The 20,909-nt window shown below is 38.4% G+C and overlaps 2 protein-coding genes across 2 annotated transcripts; one reads left to right on the top strand and one right to left on the bottom strand.

Moving 5' to 3' along the window:
• Positions 1-1,546: 1,546 nt before the first annotated feature.
• LOC117296400 (tRNA wybutosine-synthesizing protein 5-like) lies at positions 1,547-10,977 on the bottom strand. The gene is made up of 11 exons (XM_033779302.1): positions 10,875-10,977; positions 9,056-9,526; positions 8,464-8,527; positions 8,148-8,273; positions 6,537-6,679; positions 5,513-5,719; positions 4,867-4,945; positions 3,853-3,912; positions 3,353-3,427; positions 2,359-2,445; positions 1,547-1,689 (listed from the first exon to the last, which is right to left on the bottom strand). The coding sequence occupies exons 2-11, from the start codon at positions 9,481-9,483 to the stop codon at positions 1,558-1,560; spliced, it is 1,401 nt and encodes a 466-aa protein (XP_033635193.1). The 5' UTR covers positions 9,484-9,526; positions 10,875-10,977; the 3' UTR covers positions 1,547-1,557.
• Positions 10,978-11,452: 475 nt separating this feature from the next.
• On the top strand, positions 11,453-20,064 carry LOC117296336 (heterogeneous nuclear ribonucleoprotein Q-like). The gene is made up of 10 exons (XM_033779205.1): positions 11,453-11,588; positions 12,996-13,207; positions 13,701-13,945; positions 14,428-14,535; positions 14,813-14,989; positions 15,439-15,574; positions 16,513-16,715; positions 17,638-17,787; positions 18,317-18,450; positions 18,564-20,064. Exons 2-10 carry the CDS (start codon positions 13,009-13,011, stop codon positions 19,165-19,167), a joined length of 1,956 nt encoding a protein of 651 aa, XP_033635096.1. The 5' UTR covers positions 11,453-11,588; positions 12,996-13,008; the 3' UTR covers positions 19,168-20,064.
• Positions 20,065-20,909: the final 845 nt, after the last annotated feature.

The following is a 20,909-nucleotide window of genomic DNA, read 5'->3' as shown; positions in this document are numbered from 1 at the left end:
AAGTTAGGACGAGTAACTTGTCCTAATGCAAGATTATAGATAAGACTGGTCTGAACTCTGTGAAATCCACACTTGGTTTGATTGGCAGCATGTTGCGTCATAGCGACTTTTAAACCATGGTGCTATGTACAAAAATGTTACAACCTTGCTACAATTTAGCAAGGGCCCCTTGCTAAATTGCTCTCGTGTGAAAGGGGCTATAATTCAGAAGTAGCCCCACATACCTACAGGTAATAAACTGAACGTTGAAGCGCCTTGAGGGTCACTGAGTGATGTATGAGGGCTTTAAAAGAAGCCACTATTATTATTTAAAAACTTTAATAATAATAACAGCTTTGTATTGCACCGTTTCCATTATAATGATCAACTGCGCGTTCCATCATAAATACATGCATTTGAAAAATAATAACAAGCAACGCTGACACCTAACTGTATGAAAGACGGCATTTAAAAAAAATATATCTGCATTTCAATTCCAGACTTGTTTCATTGGTACTGGCAATGCAATTCCTAAAAGAAAAGTTAGTAAAATACTTATAAAAATAGACTAGTATTTCAATATGTGTTATATATATAATTCCATGTTAGCTACATGTACATGTACATACGTCTACAAAGTACCATTCTAAGTTACAGCTTGCTAGCTTGCATGAAACAGAGTTGCAATAATTAGTGTTTTGTTTTAGTGCATAGCCGACATCACTTTTCACACAAAGTACAATGCAAAAGCGGATATCACTGAATTTTTTTTAAATGTTACAAAGTTGACTTCATGTGAAGGTTCTGATGTTGGTCACCGTCCTACATCCCATGCTACATTATGATTTACAGCAGGCTTTTATTCACCTGGTTGATGGACCGATTGAGGTGGTAACATTTCAAAGTTTTGAATCATCCCAAAAACTTATTCAATCAAGCAAACTGATAAAAGATAATGAACATAATTTGTTTTTTACCCTAATACACCAATGGGTCAGATGTTGGTCGCCGGCATACATCCCATGCTAAATTATTACCTACGTCAGTTTTTTTAAAACCTGGTTGATGGACCGATTGAGGTGGTAACATCTCAAAGTTTTGATCGATCCAAAAACCTAATCATCAGTCAAGCAAACTGATAAGAAGAAAAAAAAATTGTTTTTACCCCTACACACCATTGTGTATTTACCTTTTCATGCACCCTTTATTTAAGTGATAAATTGATCATATTATGTAAATTTTGTAACTTACTCCAAAACTCCTCCAAACACAGAACAAAGTAATAGCACCTACAGAGTCCTGAAGCCGATACAGGAAACGGTTTTCATGTAACTCTTTAAAACTATTTTTCTGAAGGGATTTGATCCGAACGCTTGCGACTGGATGGTGGGGGAAAATTGTTCAGTACTTTGGTTGTGGTACTTGCTACTTCCACATGCAAAGTTTGTGGGTTCGAATCCCACCCAAGTGATTTGCCTGTGGATTTTTTTACAAATCTCGAAAAAGTACGGAGTATACAGTAAATATAATTCTTTTTGTTATTATTGTTGTTATATGCCTATATATTAAAAAATAATGTTACAACTCATCATTATGAATGGCGCCCTCTTGGTTGCTATCTGGTGAGGTTTCCTGCTCCTCCAATGATGGTGGTGATTTTGCCACACTCTTTCCAGTTTCTGAGGCTTCAAGAAGTCTCTGCTGAATGGTCTGTGTACAGAATAACAATTCAACGTTCAAATGGGGGTGTTGTGGCCGAGCGGATAAGAGGACCAAACTCAAGCTCTGGTGTGTCTGTTCAGACCCAGGGGTGAATGGGTACATGTGAGGGCAGAGTTGGTTAGCTTAGTGCGCTACATACAAGTAGTTGATGGCACAGGCTGTATACTCCCCAGGGAGCTGAGATGGTTTAAGGAATGATTAAAGGCACAGTGACCAGGGGTAATAATGTTGAAGCGCCATGAGCGTCACTGCGCGCAGACCTGAACACTGTATAAGAAGTCACTACATGTATTATTATTCATTATTTTTAGAAATTCAGCTCTGCAGTATTGAAGTTAACAACGATCCACTTCAAGCTTAAGTAGTAGTCCCGGCCGATTTCCTACCTTCCGCCTATATATTAATTATAAAGCAGGACAATTCTTTTCAGAACTGACTCGAATTCTGAAAAATCTATTCCGCGACGGTAGAATATGATGCAAGACAGTTCTCTAAACTGGCAAGTAGGTACACACATGGTGTTACCACAAAGCAATTATATGTACACTACTGAGCACAAAGAATATACATAACTACTTTTGAAATATTTTCTAAGCTTAGCGAATGTCTGTGCAATCGCCACAATATTAAATAAACATTTTAGTTTTTTAAACATACCGCTTTTCGTTTTGCTAGGACTTCATCTACAACATCAATCAGCATTATGAACCTATGTCCCATCTCGATATAAAAGCTACCATCTTCCTAAAAACCACAGACAATCGACAAAACATGTGTCATTTACAGAAGAATGTTGTTAACCATTCATATAGCACATTATAGTAGCTAAGGAAACACATTTTTGCTAAGGTTACCACTGATCACATTACTTGAATTTGACTGGTCCCCTGCTTAATTTTGCAAAAATCTGCTTATAAAGGTACTGGACGCACTTGGTAAATTGTCAAATGCCAGTATCCTCACTTGGTGTATCCCAACATATGCATAAAATAACAAATCTGTGAAAATTGGGGCTCAATAAATGGTCAATGATGCTCATTACAAAGTAAGTAAGTGTTCTAAAATTACACATTTTAAGTACTAACCAAACATATCCATGCCTTTAAAGACAGTGGACACTATTGGTAATTGTCAAAGACCAGTCTTCTCACTTGGTGTATCTCAACATATGCATAAAATAACAAACCTGTGAAAATTTGAGCTCGATTGGTCATTGGAGTTGCGAGATAACTATAAAAAAAAAAAAAAACACCCTTGTCACACGAAGTTGTGTGTGTTTAGATGCTTGATTTCGAGACCTCAAATTCTAAACTTGACTCGAAATCAAATTCGTGGAAAATTACTTTTCTCGAAAACTACGTCACTTGAGAGGGAGCTATTTCTCACAATGTTTTATATTATCAACCTCTCCCCATTACTCGTAATTTAGAAAGGTTTTATGATGATAATTGTTTTTAGTAGATACAAATAGTGTCCACTGCCTTTAAGTACTAACCAAACATATCCATGCCTTTAAAGCAATGCTATGAATTCGGCCCAGAACTACTGAAGCAGGTTTCAGATTTAAGAAAACCAACAAAAAAGATTGAAAAATTTGGTTAAATTCCATTGGAGTCATAAATAGGAGGATAGACCAGACTCAGACCCTTACCTGCTGTTGCATTAATATTTCTACATCTTCTTGTGTGAGGAGTCCATCATTATCATTGTCAACCAGTTCAAACATCTACATTAAAGGAACGTTACAGAATTGGTAAGAAGAAAAAAAATTGTGAAGATGACAGATTTACATAAAACCTACACGGTCTAATGATGATGATAAGAGAAAACATCCCTTGAAATATTTCTGTCTGAAATGTCAAAAGCAGCTTTACTTCTTACATGTCTTACCACGTAAGTTTTTATTGCCATTAATTTTCATTACCGTCGTTTTTCGCGACGTAAAAGGAAAACCGTGCAATTTTGAGACCTGTTTGTGTGGATCATTATATTCTACTTTTGAATTATCTGTCTAACCATTTGCATTTCATAACAAACGATTTCAAATGCTTTTCAATGACCAACTCGACCGATCCAAGGCAACCTGTTCCTTAAAACAGCGTGCAAATCTGTTAAAAAAAAAAAAAAAAATCATTTTGTTGTGATATTTACCTCATGGCCAATATCTAAAGCTTCTCTTGTCCAGGCTCCGCCTTTCAGTGTGAACATCTTCTGCTCATAACAAAATGAATATATGCATATATTAACAAAAACATTCATCATCCAATGAAACCAAAAAGGCCATGTCAGTTTACAGGAAAGAAAATTATGTAAAAATTGAACTGTGAATCTGTTTTGATTTTTTTTTTTTTTATGTTTGGGGGGGGGGGGTGGTGGCCCCACAGTAAGCCACACTTTATAAAAAAGTCTCTCTAGCTACCAAATTGTCCCTTTTTTATTTAGTGCAGTTGGTTGCCTATAAAAACTACTGTGACAAAGACACAATAATCCTGTAAGCACAGAAATGGCTTAGCACAAAAAGTTAGATCGTTCTGGCTGGTACCATTGGCTCAGGCTAAATACAGTAGGCTTGTGTGTTAAGTTTTGTATCAAAAACAAAAATTGCAGAATGGGAACAAAACTTTTTGTAGAGTTGAGGATACTTTGAGCAGTAAAATAAAAAAAGTGCATCAAATATATAATAACAATAATAGTGGCTTCTTATATAGTGCGCATATCCGTCACTCAGTGACGCTCAAGGCGCTTTAACAAACAGTATTTTCCTGCAAGGTATGTGGGACTCTGTCTGAATTATGAGACCTATACTCCTTATACATTGAACCAGTGCTGTGGGGCAATATGCAGCCAATCAAACCAGGAACACAGTATCGAACACATTCTCTTTTTGATATAAGTGCACTGGTTTCTTTTACGTGCGTTACACAACACAGGGGCCAAAGGATTTACATCCCATCTGAAGGAATGGTTTAAAGTGTCTTGCTTAATTAAAGACACATGTGTCACAACTGGGACTCAAGCCCACACTCTGCTGATCAGAACCACCAGAGGTTATAAGGCTGGTGCTCTAAACCGCTTGGCCATGTTACATGTACGCCACATATTCCCAAGTGAACACCAATAGGAGTGTTGGTGTTTTAAAAACGATAGTGAGCTATTTTTTTTTACCGTTGAAAGTAGTTCAAAGAACTGTTCTTCTGTGTAGGACTCTGCCTCCCCATTGGTGAAAAAAACTTTTAAACTTTCTCTGTAAGGTAACAAGATTGTACAAAGAAAACAAAGTGCTATTGCAAAGACAATAATAATCAATATATTTATTTGTAAATGGTGTTTGAAGCTTTGCATGGTGTGGAGAATAAGAGAAAGAATAAGAGCTCTGAAACTTAGGATTGGTTCAATGAGTCTCAACATCTATGGAGATATGACACTTAAGGACCCCAATGGAAATAAGTCTAAGTTTTTTGGGCTATCCTTAGATAATTTTCTGCAGTATTTCTATCTTGTTTTTTTTGTCTTTTCTCCTGTTGTTAAGTACATGTTTGTATTTTGAGTATGTTCTTGCTGTATTTTTATCCGAATAAATTCAATCAATCAATCAATCAACTGGCCTAAGATTAATCCTAAGTTTGGAAGACTGGTGAAATAGCAGCAATCCCTTTGCAAAGCCAAAAATCTTTGTCAGTTTGTGTAACTCACATCGGATGAAACCTATCTCGAGTAACTCGTCCTAACTTAGGATGGGTTCAATGCGTCCTAACGTCTATGGATATGACACTTAACTTAAGGCAAAAAACTTTGTGTAACATCAACTCACATAGGGTCCTCAAAAAATTGCAGCTCCTCTTTGAAATCTTTGTGGGCCTCGGTTTTGTCTTCCTGCTGAGCGGAGAAGCTGACGTCAGCGAGAGAGAGACTCGGGTTTGGGCTGCCGCAAGTCTCTGGTGTTGGGATGATGTTGGCTAAGTGATTCCACCAAACATTAACAGCGATATTGCTGTTGTGAGAATTCACCTGATGAAACCTAGAGCAGTTACAGGGAAAATCAATCAATCAGAAGACATTAAAGGGAAGGTACACGTTTGGTAATATCTCCAAACAAATATATTAACTTAAAAACTGACTTGGTAGTGAACATTGGAGAGCTGTTGATAATATTAAACATTGACAGAAACGGCTCCCTCTGAAGTAGCATAAGTTTTGAAATAGAGGTAATCTCTCACTAAAATAATAAAAGACTTCTAGCTAGAAGTCTTTTATTCCTATCTGAAAGCACACAAATTTGTCCAACAAGGGTGTTTTTTTCCCATCATTTTCTCCCAACTCCGATGACCAATTGAGCGCAAATTTTCACAGGGTTGTTATTTTATGCATATGTTGAGATGCACCAAGTGAGAACACTGGTCTTTGACAATTACCAATAGTGTACCTTCCCTTTAAAGGGTTTGGATATCTTTTTGTAGATCAAGTTTTTTTGGCCATGACATGAATCCCTACTCACTGTGAATGAAGATGTATGTTGTATATTTTAGCTGTAAAGTTTCATCTTCATTAGTCGTCAAGTTTTTGAGAAAAAAAAAGTGAAAATCAAAGAGCTATGTTTTCAAGGAGAGTCTCGAACAAAAAAATTGTCGTCTCCCTAGACGAACAATGTTTTACTCATTTCTCAAAACCTACAGCACCCAAGCAAGTAAATTTTAAGGGAAGCTTTCTACCATCATTATCTTCAAACTGTGTAAGGTTAATGTAAATCTGTGGACATTGTGTTTTTTTGTCCTTCAAAAAGTACCCAGACCCAGTACAATCCTCCTGACAAAGCAACATTTGAAATAAATACGCACCATTTGTATGGGATGTAAATACAATCACCGGCCTCCATTTTAGCTTCAAAGAATTCCACATCTTTGAACTCTGGGTATTTTTCGAAGTCAACCTTTTCGACGTCCACACCCGAATAACTGCCCTCTGGATGATCAAATACAATCTGCAAAATAAAATGTCAGACTTTAAATGATGATACGTTAATGAAGATACTTATAAATACACCAAGTTTAATAATAACCAGTTTTTATAGACACTTTTCAGACCAAAAGGGCGTCTCAGAAGAGCTTCCAACATTAAATTACCCCTGGTCAATGGGCCATTTAATTCATTCCTTAAATGGTCTATGTACTTTTTGTAGGACAAAACCCACAATGTCCACAGACTTACATTAAACTTTCACAGTTTGAAGATAATAATAGTAGAAAGCTTCCATGAAAATATTACTTGCTGAGGTGCTGTAGTTTTTGAGAAATGAGTAAAACAATGTCATGAAATCAATTTTCGTCTCAGTGACCATGAGTCGAAATTATTTTAGCATGTAAAAACGTATTTTCAAGACATTGTTTTGCTCGTTTCTCAAAAACTACTGCACCTCAGCAACTGATATTTTAAGTTTCGCTTTATACTATCATGCAAAGTTTAATATAAATCTGTGGACATTGTGTTTTGTGTTACAAAATGTACCCAAATCCTTTAAACCATCTCAGCTCCCTGGGGAGTATACAGCCTTGTGCAACAAATATATACACTACTAAGCTTATTCAATCACAAGAACCATCTCTGCTCTCACATGTACCCATTTACTCCTGGGTGGAGAGGAACAATTATAGTCAAGTGTCTTGCTCAGGGACACAAGTGTCTCGACCGGGACTCGAACCCACACTCAGCCAAACAGAAACACCGGAGCTTGAGTTCGGTGCTCTTCACGCTTGGCCTTGACACCCTGTTCTATCAGTGCTTCTAAAGTTCTACAGTGTTTATTCTGCAAGGTATGCAGAACTACGTTTTGAAGTATGAGACCTATTCCTTTACTTTTTCGCACCATGTAATGGTTTTACAAGGAGCTGTGGCGCCATATGCAGCCAATCAAAGCACGTAAAAGAACCCAGTGCACTTATCGAAAAGGGAAGGGGTTCGCCCTGGTTTTCCTTGTTTAATTGGCAGCATATTGCCCCAAAGCATCTTGTAAAACATTACAGGGTGTTATGTAAAAGGAGTAGGTTTCATAAATTAAACGTAGTCCCACATACCGTGTAGGAAAACACTGCATCTTGAAGTGCCTTTAGCTTCACTTAGTGACAGATATGAGGGCTATATTATAGGAAGCCACTACTTTATTATATTATTCTAAAGTTTATTGTTTCCACAGTAACGTTGTAAAACAGGCAATTAATGTATACACGTTCCAAATAATACAGTTAAGCCAGGAGGAAATAAATACACTTTAATGATACTGCAGGGGAGCTCACTAAGAAGCAAAGCTTTTAAAAGTGTAAGTCCTAAACAGGTACATGTACACCCGTTGAGCCCAAACCAAACACCCATGTATACATTAATAACATAGGTTGGGTTTAACAGTAGAAACAACACAAGAATGGCCTCAAGGGGTGTGCCTGTATTAAACTTACCTGGTGCCTGTATTTTGTGTAGTTGGCAAACAGCAACTCTTTCTGGCCTCTGAATAAACAGTTAATGTTGTCCACGTCATCATTGTGTAACACTGACTTTGTACCACCGCTGCTAAACCAAATGACCTGAGACGAAAGGAGGAAGGTACATTTCTTACTTCAAAATTTGAATCTGAAAAGCACTAGTGCGGTAAAAATTCTCATAATGTGTTGTCCTATTGGGGACTATTCTTCCTGCCTGGACATAACCAATATAAATTTTTAGCAATTTCGAATAAACGCTACCACCTTACTTTGTCTAGTGTATCTTACTTACAGCGTCAACCATAGTAGCTGTGATGTTATCACAATTTAACGGTGGCGGAATGAGAACATCATTTCTACAGAGTGGGAAACAAAATAAATATGAACTTAAGAATGAGTCAAATTAATAGTATCTCAGGCCTGATGTTTTGTTCTTGAAAGGCTAAGGGCACCAGAGCGTTTTCTCCTTTGTAAAGGGCACCTCCACTCTTGTGTACATAAACAATTGCCCAAAACAAAAGTATTAGGCCTACAATGGAAGGGTGGTAACACTGAAGAGATGCCCTTTACAAAGGAGAAATTGCATCAATGGTGCCCTTGCCCTTGTAGGAATCAAGCATCAGGCCTCCGTGCACCCTTGTTCGGGGCAATTGTTTACATACACAAACAGGTCTGTATGCTTCATTTGTGAAAGGGCAACAAGGCATTTTCTCCTTGGTAAAGGGCACCCTAAAAGGAAAGTGTACATTTCTACTGGAGCATTTCAAAGGCACCCAGCAAGGCAATGACCAGGGTGCACAGAGGCAATTGCCCTTGTTACCTCAGTGAAGTATCAGGCCTGCACAAAAATACAATGGAAGGGTGGCAACAGTCTCATGTCTTACTTTAAAAATTCTGGAACGCCCGTTACGAGGTACTCATCGTAAACTTCATATCTATCAAGGAATTCAGCAAACGTCATGCTTGTGGGTGGCATTGTTCTGTTCTCGACCTTCCGTATTTCTACGGTGATCTGCTCCTGAGCCTTGGGTAAGCTCTTAAGATATTCATCATTCCATTTCTCAAACGCCGCTGAAAGCTTGGCTCCATGTCTAAAGACGACCGGGACCGACGGATAAACGTAGTTTTTGAAGAATTCCATTGGGGAGGGGAAAGTCTCTAGAGTTCTGACGGGGAGCCGGGTGGACGCGGCACCAAGAGGCATCATGTGACCTCTCCACGACGAAGGTTGACTATCGTCAGCGAGGGCGCTCCATAGAATTGCAGAGACAAGGACGAGCAAGCTCCCCTGCAGCAACCACGAAGCTGCCATCCTACTTTATGCAGTCTCTTGAATGTATTCACTGGTTGCTCATCTAAAAAAATGAGTGTGAAAGAAACATTCAATTACAAAAAGGAATTATTTTCAAGTACTCAATTTGTACATGCCTCGAAAATAAACCCACAGCAATTGCCATGGTGCCCTGTGCTATATTGCTGTGGTGCCCTTTTACTAAGTTGGAGTTCCAATACAAATTTACATTTTCCCAAAGGAAAATTGCTGCCTGTGTCCTTTCAATCAAGAGCGAAGTTCAACAAGGCCTGTATGAATGACCAACGAACAAGATTCAGGCCTGGAATTTTTAAGTTCTAGCAAAATCCACCGAGCTTGAAAACAAAGGGGAAATTGTTATCACAATTTTGTATCTGAATAGTTAGATTAGGTGTTTTTTAAAATGCAAGATGACACATGGGTGTGTGTGATATAGATTTATTTTTGTTTAGTCATGACAGAAGAACAATCTCAGTTACTCGCGGAACGAACCTCATAGTTCTTTGAGTAAATCTCCATAACGGGAGACGATAGCAGAACAAACCTCATAGTTCATAGAACCTCATATCTGTACTGTAGTTCTAGGAGTAAATCTCCGTTATCATACAAATACATTATTTTCCCAACAACAACTACAACACTGTTGACAGGGATTTCCATGGTGCTTCCATTTGTGCTTGTGGTAACTGTATGCTATTAATTAACTTATTAATATTACCATACACTGCCCAACCTACATTCAAACTTTTGGGTAGTTTAATAACCATGTTTAATATTAAACCAAGCTGGCAAGAGATTGAGAATGATGAGAGCACTTGCACTCTCACTGTGCATGGATAAATTAAATGGAGGAGGAAGCAACTCCAGACCATCACCATACCATGCTGCATGCTAGTTAAAACTAAAGTGACGGCTACACACAAATTACAGTACAAAGTAAGTCCGAATTGAACTAGCAGTGCATTAAAGGAACACGTTGCCTTGGATCAGTCGAGTTGGTTTTTGAAAAGCGTTTTTGTAAGCGTTTGATATAAATTGCATAGGGGGCCTATGATGGGTAGAAAGGTGTTTTAAAAGTAGAATACAATGATCCACACAAACATGCCTCGAAAATGCACGGTTTTCCTTCTACCTCGTCGACTAAACACGGTCAGCCATTTATGGGAGTCAATCAAATTTTTGACTCCCATAAATGGCCGATCGTGTTAGTTCGCAGAGTAAAAGGAAAACCACGAAATTTCGAGGCAAATTTGTGTGGATCATTGTATGTATTCTACTTTTAAAACATCTTTCTAACCATATGCATTTTATATCAAACGGTTTCAAACGCTTTTTATAGACCAAATCGACCGATCCAAGGCATTGTGTTCCTTTAACCTCAATAAACTTACATTGTTTACCCACTTTACGTAAAGTTTTACTCAATCTGATGATCTGATGATCGCCTCTTTGTATGCACTTCAAACAATAACAAACAGCTACCACGATTTGCGATTTGTGGATGTGGATGATAAGCGCCCTCTCTTGGGAAAAATTGTGACAAATCAACAAGAGATTGAAGGCCTTCCACCAAGACTACACTGTGACGGACAGAACAGAGAAGTTTCACCAGTTCCCAAGACCTGAATTGAGCGCCCTCTGTTGGTGAAAAATTGAGCGAGACTGGGAAAACAAATTAAAATTAATTTCAAGTTGTACAAAATAGTTATAACTTTCTTTCAAGTTGAGAGGTTTGGGCTAAAACTGGCAACTTGCTTTATGCTGCATTCAGTACCCTCTCAGTACCCTCTCAACTACGTCGATGACTGACGTCTTGGGACCAAGACTAGAAACGCCTAAGCTCAATCAATTTGCCCCATACACATTCCCGGGAAACCCGTCACATGGGCTTTGTTATTACAATAAAAGCACTGGTATTATGCTTCACGTACCTTGATATCAGCGTTACAGCCTATCGGGTACCAGCGTCGTTTTGACGCCATCTATTTGATGCATTATGCATTTTCAATGAGCAAAGCATGCGCGTCGGTCTTTTTCTATCAAGGGGTTAAAAATCCATGTGACAATCCCAACAAACCACAGTATTTTATCCATTTTTACAGCTGGTAAGTTGAATGTACTAAATGTATGTTGTCTGTATATATCTATTTTTATTTAAGGTCTTGCTTTGATATATTTGAATGTGTAATGTGTTGTGGTTTTTGTGATATTTTGTGCATTTTAACGTTCAAATGTTCAATCATTTTTAAAACTGGAAAGCACCCGCGTAAGTCAATAGGTCATCAGTGGCCGTCACACATTTTCTTTTACTTGTTATTTCTTATCATGAATTTTCGTCATATCGTATTTCAAAATCAATTATTGTTCTCTGCTACGCAGGTACTAACAGTTCGTCGTACTTCAAACTACGTTTCTTGATTTTCTAACCATGAATATTAATTGTGTGGAAATGTACGGTTTATTTTTTAAATGCCGGAGCTTTCTTTTGTGAACAAAGAAACCTGAATGCTTGACACAGGACAGGAGCAGTCGTGTGTGTGGTGTGGTACACGGCAGGCAGGCTGTTGTGCTTTGTTTGTTGGCAATGAGTCAAATGTTGTTTATGTTATTGGGAAAAGTTTCCGTATGGCGCCACCACTTTTTCATTCGATATGAAATAATGTATCTTACTTACCTCAATTAGATAACCCTGAAAAAGTGGTGGCGCCATACGGAAAGTTATCCTGTTATTGTTATTGTTGTATCATTTATGACAATTGTCAGAACTGACTTTCCTTCCCTCATCGATCATGTCAGAAATTTTTTTTTTATTTTGAATCCTGCCACAACTTTTTCACTCAATTTTACGAAAAGGAAAACTAGTGCCTATCTTCTTTTTTATTTAGTTAAGATTAAGGTACTACATAAGCATGATAAGTTTTAATTGCAATTACCCCTGACTGATTTTGCTGAATGGCCCAACATGCCTTCCTTTCGGCAGTTCAGAAAAATCAGTCAGGCGGTAATTGCAATAAACCCTATTTATGAGATGACATGAGTATTCTATTTCAGAAGCATGATTTTAAATTTTACAAAATTACAATTACATGAACATGAAAGGTAATTGTATAATAATTAATAATTTGAATTATGAATAAATTACACAGCTTTGCTAAGCTTTATTAACCAACCTATTCAAATTTTTTATTTTCAGATGTACGTAAATTTGAATTTTCTTTCCCTTCTTTGTCAATATCTGTCAAGAATTGTATATTTTCTATAAAAAAAATAGGCCTATGCCTTATCTATTTCAGACTTAAATTCAAATCTTGTGCGAGTTTTATATTCATTAAGACCAGCATAATCTTGTTCATTAATTGACAATACAACAACTGCAGCTCTTGTTAATAAAACCACGTCCATCGGAGTGAAGCTATGTAATAATGTAGTATGGAAAAAGAATGTTCTCAAGAACAGAGCTGTGGTTTTGAATAAAGCCTTTGCATTTAAAATTCATACCTTTTCATTTTCAGCATTTGATTAACCATGGCGGAATCCAACGGAGACCAACTTCCTGAGGACCAGCAAATGGATGAGGAGGTGCAGGGAGAGACCCCTGCTGGGGACGAGCCCATGGAGACAGAAACATACATAAGGACAGACAACTTCGACAAATATCTCGGCATGGGCTTCACAGAAAAGGTTGCTGAGAAGCTTGACCAAATCATCACAGAGTTATCAGGGCGTAAGTAGCCAAAAAAAGGGGCTCTGTAAGCCCCCTTTCCCTTTCCACAGTACCTTTTGGCAAAATCAGTTGGGCGAGAATCGCGATAAAGTCTATGGAGCAGACAAGATATTGTAATGATGATGTCCTTGGGTTTTTACTGCACCTTTTCCTTTGATGCCTTTTGAAGTTTTTTTTAAATGTAACGTTTATATAGAATTGAATTTGAACGCGTGTGTTTTCATCTTTAATCTCTGTTTACAACTGACACATTATTTTAATTTTAATTTTTAGCGTATTTTTGTAAATAAAACCTTTTTAAATTGTTAAGTGCATGGACGGATCTGTGATCAACAATGCGCTATATGAATGCCCCCTTCAGTACAAATAAATACACCCATTTATAGGAAAAAGAGGGGGAAGGGATTAAGGGAAGGATCCAGAAAAAAAGCTGGGAAAACTTAATTGCAGCCAATCAAAGTTATCAATATTAATATTTTTATTGTCTTCACAGAGGGCTTACTGGAGGATGATAAGCTAGACGGCAGGGCGCTGGAAGCTCTGAAGGAGCTCGGGGATGATAGTTCTCTCGCTGTCCTCAAGAAGTTCAGCTCAAGCAACCTCACACATGTCAACAACAAGAGTGCATTCATCTGTGGCGTCATCAAAACATTCAGACAGAAGGGCAGGCGGACTGGCGGTGCTGGCGGCGCTGCAGCAGCTGCTGAAAACTCGGGGCCAGATGAGGCCAAAATAAAGGTATAATAAAAGAACAAGTCGCATTCCCTAAATTCTGGTTCAGGCCTGATTTTCTATCAATGTGAAATACAATACCATTCATTCCTTTTTTAATTTTAAAAATCGGTCATTGTTTTTCTGTTTATTGATTAATTTAAGTACTTTGAATAGCCAGGTTCAACCTTTTGCCTATTCCTATTATTGAATTACTCTATTATTTAAATTAATTCTTCTTTTTTTCAGTGTTTTTATTTGCATTGTCAACTCTTCTTATATTCCTCCTTGGAACTCCCATGAGTTTTTCAGAGGTTCATGAAGTTCATGTTTTGTTTATTAATCGGCATGTCTTATATCTGTAAAGTCTGAGCATCATTTTAGGGGGCTTTTGACCTAATGTAAATACTGTTATGATTGCAGATCAGCAAGTTTTATGATTGAACCTTGGAAGGTTTGCAGTCCTTGCTGTTGATTTAAATTAAGTTTGTGCTTTTTATTCTGAATAGGAAATGCTTGAGAAGACGGGCTACTCCCTTGATGTCACAACAGGACAGAGGAAGTATGGAGGACCACCCCCAGACTGGGAAGGAGAAACCCCAGGCACTGGATGTGAGGTAAGCTTGCGAGTAATTGTACCATTTCAAAGTTGATTCAATTAATCTATTGGACTTTTCTGTATCTTGTCGCCGCTTTTTCTTTGCCAAGATCCCCAAAGACACACTTGAGGATGTTTTTAATTTTTTTTAATTATTAAAAAAAAAATATACTTCTGGTTGTAGATTGCTTTCCTTTTTCGGTGCATTTGAGAAATCTTATTAAATTTATTAAATCATAAACTAGGATTACTAAATAATATTTGAAACAACTTTCTTCCAAATTCCTCTTCACCAGGTATTCATCGGCAAGATCCCCAAAGACACATTTGAGGATGTCTTGGTCCCCCTCATTGAGAAGTGCGGCAGGATCTACGACTTGAGGCTCATGATGGACCCCATGTCTGGTTTGAACAGAGGCTATGCCTTCACTACGTTCTGTGACAAGGAAGGCGCAAATGAATGCGTAAAACAGGTCAGTAAAATCTGTAGGAAATATCTGTTCTACTAGAGATTGCTTGACTGTTTTGGCTGTTAAATTTCATACTCAATTAGAAAGTTGCGTGTCTGTTTATAACAATAATGTTGTTATAATAGGCAGCAAATCAAAGAAACGCTGAGTACAAATGAGATTTGGGACTTCAGAATGTACTCTGCATAAGTAGAGCCTCTTCTTTACAGTGCTCTTTATAACGAGAGCCGACTGTACACGTTTCACTGATCATGCATGATTCTGACACTTATCCATGGATAAAGCTGTTGTATGTGTACATGTAAGGGCAAGTGAGAGGAATGAGTTTTTAAATGGTATGGAATATACAATCAATACTTCTGCATTTCGTTATCTTCTTAACTCAACATTGTAATTTTATTTGTAGATATTCGAAACAGTATTTAATTGTCTCAAAATGTTTTTCTTTATAGCTGAATGGTCACAAGATCAAAGAAGGCTGGCAGATCAACTGCAACATCTCAATCCCAAAGAGCCGCCTTTTTGTGGGATCAGTACCGAAGAACAAGTCCAAGAAGGAGATCCAAGAAGAGTTTGCCAATGCAACGCGTAAGTACTCAGTTAAAAAGCACAAACTACAATCCTGGCAAAAACTGCTTGGGCCACCCATTCGCAATGTTACAATTAACTTTCCTTGTCCATGTCCCCCGTGACAAAAGACAATCTCTACCCCGTCCCCCTGCTCAATGTTGATGGGAGCTCAGAAGACCACACAATTAGAGCCAACATTGAAAGGGGTCTGCGTAACGTCCGTCGATATATCAAAAATACTCAAAAACTCGATATTTTTTTGACATCGAAATTGCCGATGTCACTATTTTAATCATATCGAAAATTTCGATTAATAAACAATTTTCTCTAATATCGAAAATTTTGATGTCACAAAAACCTACCTCAATGCAAAATACAGGCATGCAATTATTCTTTTCAGCTTGAAAAAAAAACCACAGAAAATAATGCCCCTTGATCACGTAAACTGAAGATTGCCGTCGAGTATGTTGTCCCTTTTTCATCTGGTTCCAGCCCCGCACACCCTTATACAACTAGCAATAAAACACAACGGAGCCAGACTATATAGTTTAGAATGTATTCTGTACGAGAAGAATTTAGTAAAAACACAAAGAGACAGACTGTGCATTAACAGGTAGAACGTATGCTGTTCAAAGAGAATTGTGAAGTTGGTGTTCTTGCCGCATATTGATACCTTTGTGTAAACAAACTGCACCGGAAATTGAAACCAGAGCATGCCTCATGGTGTCAATCATGCGGTGTGAGCGGTTGTTCTCTGCTCTACTCTTCGCCTAGCGAGGAAGCGGCAACAAAATCACGTCTTTTCTTCGTTGTGGTAGAATGATATGGCCGAAATTGTAGGAGGCTATTAATATATGGATCTTTTGTTAATCAAGATCGTCAGTTGTTTTTGAGGATTTGTTTTTCTTCTTGACCAGAGACAATTTCTCAAGTTCCGTATTATTTGTTTTCCTCAGCTGGTCTTACCGATGTCATCATCTACCACGGAGAAGATAAGTCTAAGAATCGAGGCTTTGCTTTCCTGGAATACGACAGCCATCGATCGGCCAATGCTGCCCGTCGTTCTTTGATGAGCGGCAAGGTTAGGGTTTGGAGCGCCATGGTCACAGTAGACTGGGCTGATCCCATCTCAGAACCAGATGAGGAGACTATGGCAAAGGTATGTGCAAGAAACACTACATGGAGGTAATTGCCTCTGTTGCCCCCTGGTCCTGCCATGCCATCTCTTTGGAATAGCGTCCCACTTCAGCTCGACAAGCCATACTTGTTTCCCAATTAAAAAAAATCACCTCAAAATATATTCTTTTCGGAAACCATAGCCTTAGATTTGTTGGTTGTCTTGGGTATTGTTTTTCGTGCCAGTAGTGTCATTGACAGACATGACACGCTGGAAATGTTCAACATTATTATTTGTAACCTTGGTGCCCCTTGATATGTTCCACTTACAATTTCCTCATAGAGTTGGTGCCCTTTATGGTGCCCTTTATTACCAAGGAGAAGTTGCCTTGGTGCCCTTTACCAAGGAGAAAATGCCTTGGTGCCTTGCCCTTTCAAAAACGAAGCATAAGCCAGAAGATATCTTCTATTTCGTCCTGATCCAAACTAATTCAGGGTTGAATAGTTTTCCTTGCATTTTATTATTACAGTTGCAGAACTTTCATCACAACTGCTAATTGAAATGTGTCACGTTTTAATAGGTTCTTGACTTGTAAGGGTTTATATTTTGGTTCTCTCTAATGTATTAACCCAAGCAGAACCTGTTTATATGTATTGTGTTACCTAGCCTTTGAGAAAAGCTTGAAACATCAAGCTATTAACTATTGTTTGCAATGTTCAGGTTTTTTTAAAATTTATGTATTCACTTAATATTAAGTTATTTCTAAACATTTTTTTTTAGGCCTACTTATGTATCTGTTTGTTTAATATTGTATAGTTAATACTGTAAATATATGTATTTGTTTACTTCTTTATTACTCTTGTAGTACTAGCTCCTGTGTAATTTTGCTTTGTTTGTCTTAGTTAAACAAATAATCATAATGGTGTTCGTTAGACTGATCGCTTGGTGGGTTTGTTTATTTCAGGTGAAGGTTGTTTACATCCGTAACCTTTCCCCAGAGGCCACTGAGGAGAACATCAAGGAGCACTTTGAGGCGTACGGTGCAGTAGAGAAGGTGAAGAAGATGAAAGACTACTGCTTCATTCACTACACGGAGAGGGAAAGCGCTGTCAAGGTAAGAGAGAAATGCCTTGAAAACTTTTACTAATCTCGCTTGCGGGGAACGGAAGCCTGCATGGTAGAAACTGAAGCCTGCACGGAGGCGATTACCACCATCTCCCTGTTCATTGCCTTCATGCCATTGAAACACTCAAGTAGAAATTTTTAAATTTCCTTATATATAGGATGCCCTTTACCAAGGAGAAAATGCCCTGGTGCCCTTGCCCTTTAAAAAAAAACCATACAGGCGTGGGAACAGTTTAATTCAAGAATGATTACGCGGACATATTTTATTTCTTGAGATTGTTGCACCATTTGATATATTTGTCAGTGAGATAGTGAAGAAGATATGTTGAATTCTTGTGAAGAAGTTTGTGTTTAGCCTAACAATTCTTTGCTTGTACTACTTGGTGCATCTTGAATTACCTTTTGGCAAATGAGAAGTGTTCTTTGTTTAATTGGCTCCATATGTACAGACTCCAGATCATGTCAACTTGCAAAAAAATGGGCACAATTACATGGTTTATGTTTGATTTAACGTACAGGCTATCGAAGAAATGAATGGTAAATCATTCCAAGGAACGGACATTGAGGCTTCACTTGCCAAACCACCTCAGGAAAACAAGAAGAAGAAGGAGAGACAGATGAAGCAGAGCTACCAAGGAGGTGGAGGAGGAAGGTAAGGTTCAAGAGCTTTTTTGTGCATCGGTCTTGAGGATTCCAGAGTGAGGCCTCCCGTCTCTGTAAGAGATGTCAGTCCGTCAGTTCAAAACATATTTTGTTTGGTTCTAGGTACTATGATGATTACTATGGCGGACAAATGCGTGGAGGTCGTGGAGCAAGGGGACCTCGTGGTGGACGGGGATTTGACCGTGGAGATCGTGGCTACCGGGATTTCGGTTATGGTGGTGGTTATGATGATGGTTACTATGGCGGTTACCCTGGTGGCTATGACGACCCCTACGACTACGGCTACTTTGATCGTGGGTACGAGGGTGGCTTTGGGTATGGTGGCCGTGGACAGGGTGTAGGACCCCGTGGACGTGGCGGGCAACGAGGTGGACGTGGCGGCATGGGTAGTCCACGTGGTGGACCAGGAGGCCGAGGTGGACCCAGGGGGCGTGGTGGCAACCGTGGTGGTCAGCAGCAGCAACGTGGTGGACGTGGTGGTGGTCCCCGAGGGGGTCGTGGTGGAAACCGAGGCGGGAACGTCGGAGGCAAGAGGAAATTCGAGGGGCAGCAGTCTGCTGATACCAAGCGACGTAACACCCAGGGAGGCTGGGGTGTCCAACCCATTGCCCAGCAGCCTCTGGGTGACTTCTCATCAGGGTATGACTACAACCAGAGTTATGGAGAGCAATCGTGGTCACAGGATAACTACGGGTCAGGCTTCTAGACATCCTTGACCTGACCCGACCCGACCCGACCTGACCATCGATCTGTCTGTGGAAGGCGTTGCCATTCTAATACCTTTTCAACCAAGCCTATGCCAAGGTGAATAAAACAAAAATCACTTCAAAAACTGGCTTCCCCCCTGTACCATAAAGTCCAACGGCTGTTTCCAACCAAAATGAATATCAAAGAAAAAAACACTTGTAAATATCCGAACTGGTTTGACATCCTATCTGGCCGCCACCTGAGTCACCACTGTGAAAAAGAGAACTCAAACTAATGAATAAAAGTGAACTCATAAACATTTCTGTCGAATTGACATTATTATTAGCAGAAGAGAAACAAAAAAATGGGTCAAACAAATATTTTTACATGGTGAAAATGTCAAGAAGAGAAAAAAAAGTGTAGTTATCGTTTCTGTCAACAGTGATGTTCAATGTGAGTATATATCCAAATTATTAAAACGCACTTGTACCTTTAAAATCACAGTTATGAGTTATGGGGAAAATGCGCAAAAAGGTTTACAGCCAATGTATTGGAACTTCAAAGTCTGGAGCACGATTTAAAGATAGTTTTCCTCGACTTTGAACAATTTAATTGTGAAAGGATTTTAATCATAGTAAAAAAAAAAATGTTTTTTAGCTTAGATCTAAATTTCTCGTGCTCTTTTTATATCTTAAATTTTTGTCATGTGGCTCAGCTCAATTTTTTTCTAGAAATGTTAATGTGTTTTTCTTAGATGTCGTACCGGAACCATGTATGTTTATTTTTTATTATTATGAACATTATTCTTTTTTCATTTTTTGAAAAAGACTAAGCTTCAAGTGGAAAAACAAAATAAAAGGACTTGGCTAATTAGTTCAGAATTTCTTGTGCAGAAAATTAAAAAATTTCGAAATTGTCTCTGTTCATTTAATTACTTTTGAATTTGAACCACCAGCCAGTTGGTGAAGCTAAACACAATAAAGAAAATTCCGCAATGTACAAAAAAGGAAACAATTGCCACTAAGCCCCATTTACTATATTTCTTTTCTGAGTTTGTCTGTGGTAAGTATTTGAGAAGAAATGTGTTTGGTTTTATGGTGAGTGGTAAGTATTCTAGAATATCTAACGCAGCATTTTGTTTTCCCAGAAAGATCCCTTTTCCACCATTGTGGACCAAGCTTAACAATGTGGAATACCTTTCCTTCACATGATCAAATTTGACAAAGGACTTCAAGAAGTTTTCTTTGGAAAACTCTATACATGTACAAATTCTTTGCAATGAATTACTTTGCTTGTAAGAAACGTGAAGTTGTTGGCAAATACTTTGGGACATACATTCAGCTTGCCTTTCCAATAAAAATGAGACAAAAATCTTCTCTGGACATAATAACTCAAGCCTGATAACTCAAACTTGATTCAAGCAACGTTTTAAAAATAGATCTTAAGTTGTTTGTTCTTGCATGAGAAAGCAATTAACATTTTTTATTTAGCCATACCCCGTTCTTTTCCCAGACCCCTCGCATCTTCATTCTGACAATCATTTGTGTCGGACAAAGCCGCATATCACCTTATGTAACCTTGGTCTGTTTACACCCATTTGTACCATTGAGCCATTGGATATTTCTACCCGTTTCTTGTGGGAAACTATAACGTGTCTTACATTATTCATAGCCCAAAACTCATGCCACTTATTACTATCAAGTAGCAGCAAGTTAGAGGGTAATAACAAACGGCCTTAAACATGGGCCATTTCTTTTAAAC

The sequence above is a fragment of the Asterias rubens genome, chromosome 11 (genome assembly GCF_902459465.1).
Source record: "Asterias rubens chromosome 11, eAstRub1.3, whole genome shotgun sequence".
Classification (NCBI taxonomy): domain Eukaryota; kingdom Metazoa; phylum Echinodermata; class Asteroidea; order Forcipulatida; family Asteriidae; genus Asterias; species Asterias rubens.
This window is presented reverse-complemented; position numbering and strand designations above follow the sequence as displayed.

Coding starts and splice junctions, on each gene's coding strand:
- LOC117296336 (XM_033779205.1), top strand. CDS start 13,009: ATGGCGGAATCCAACGGAGACCAACTTCCTGAGGACCAGCAAATGGAT. Junction 13,208..13,700: donor CATCACAGAGTTATCAGGGC/GTAAGTAGCCAA, acceptor TTGTCTTCACAG/AGGGCTTACTGGAGGATGAT. Junction 18,451..18,563: donor CAAGGAGGTGGAGGAGGAAG/GTAAGGTTCAAG, acceptor GTTTGGTTCTAG/GTACTATGATGATTACTATG.
- LOC117296400 (XM_033779302.1), bottom strand. CDS start 9,483: ATGGCAGCTTCGTGGTTGCTGCAGGGGAGCTTGCTCGTCCTTGTCTCT. Junction 8,528..9,055: donor GGCGTTCCAGAATTTTTAAA/GTAAGACATGAG, acceptor CCCACTCTGTAG/AAATGATGTTCTCATTCCGC. Junction 3,428..3,852: donor CTTTAGATATTGGCCATGAG/GTAAATATCACA, acceptor CCTTTAATGTAG/ATGTTTGAACTGGTTGACAA.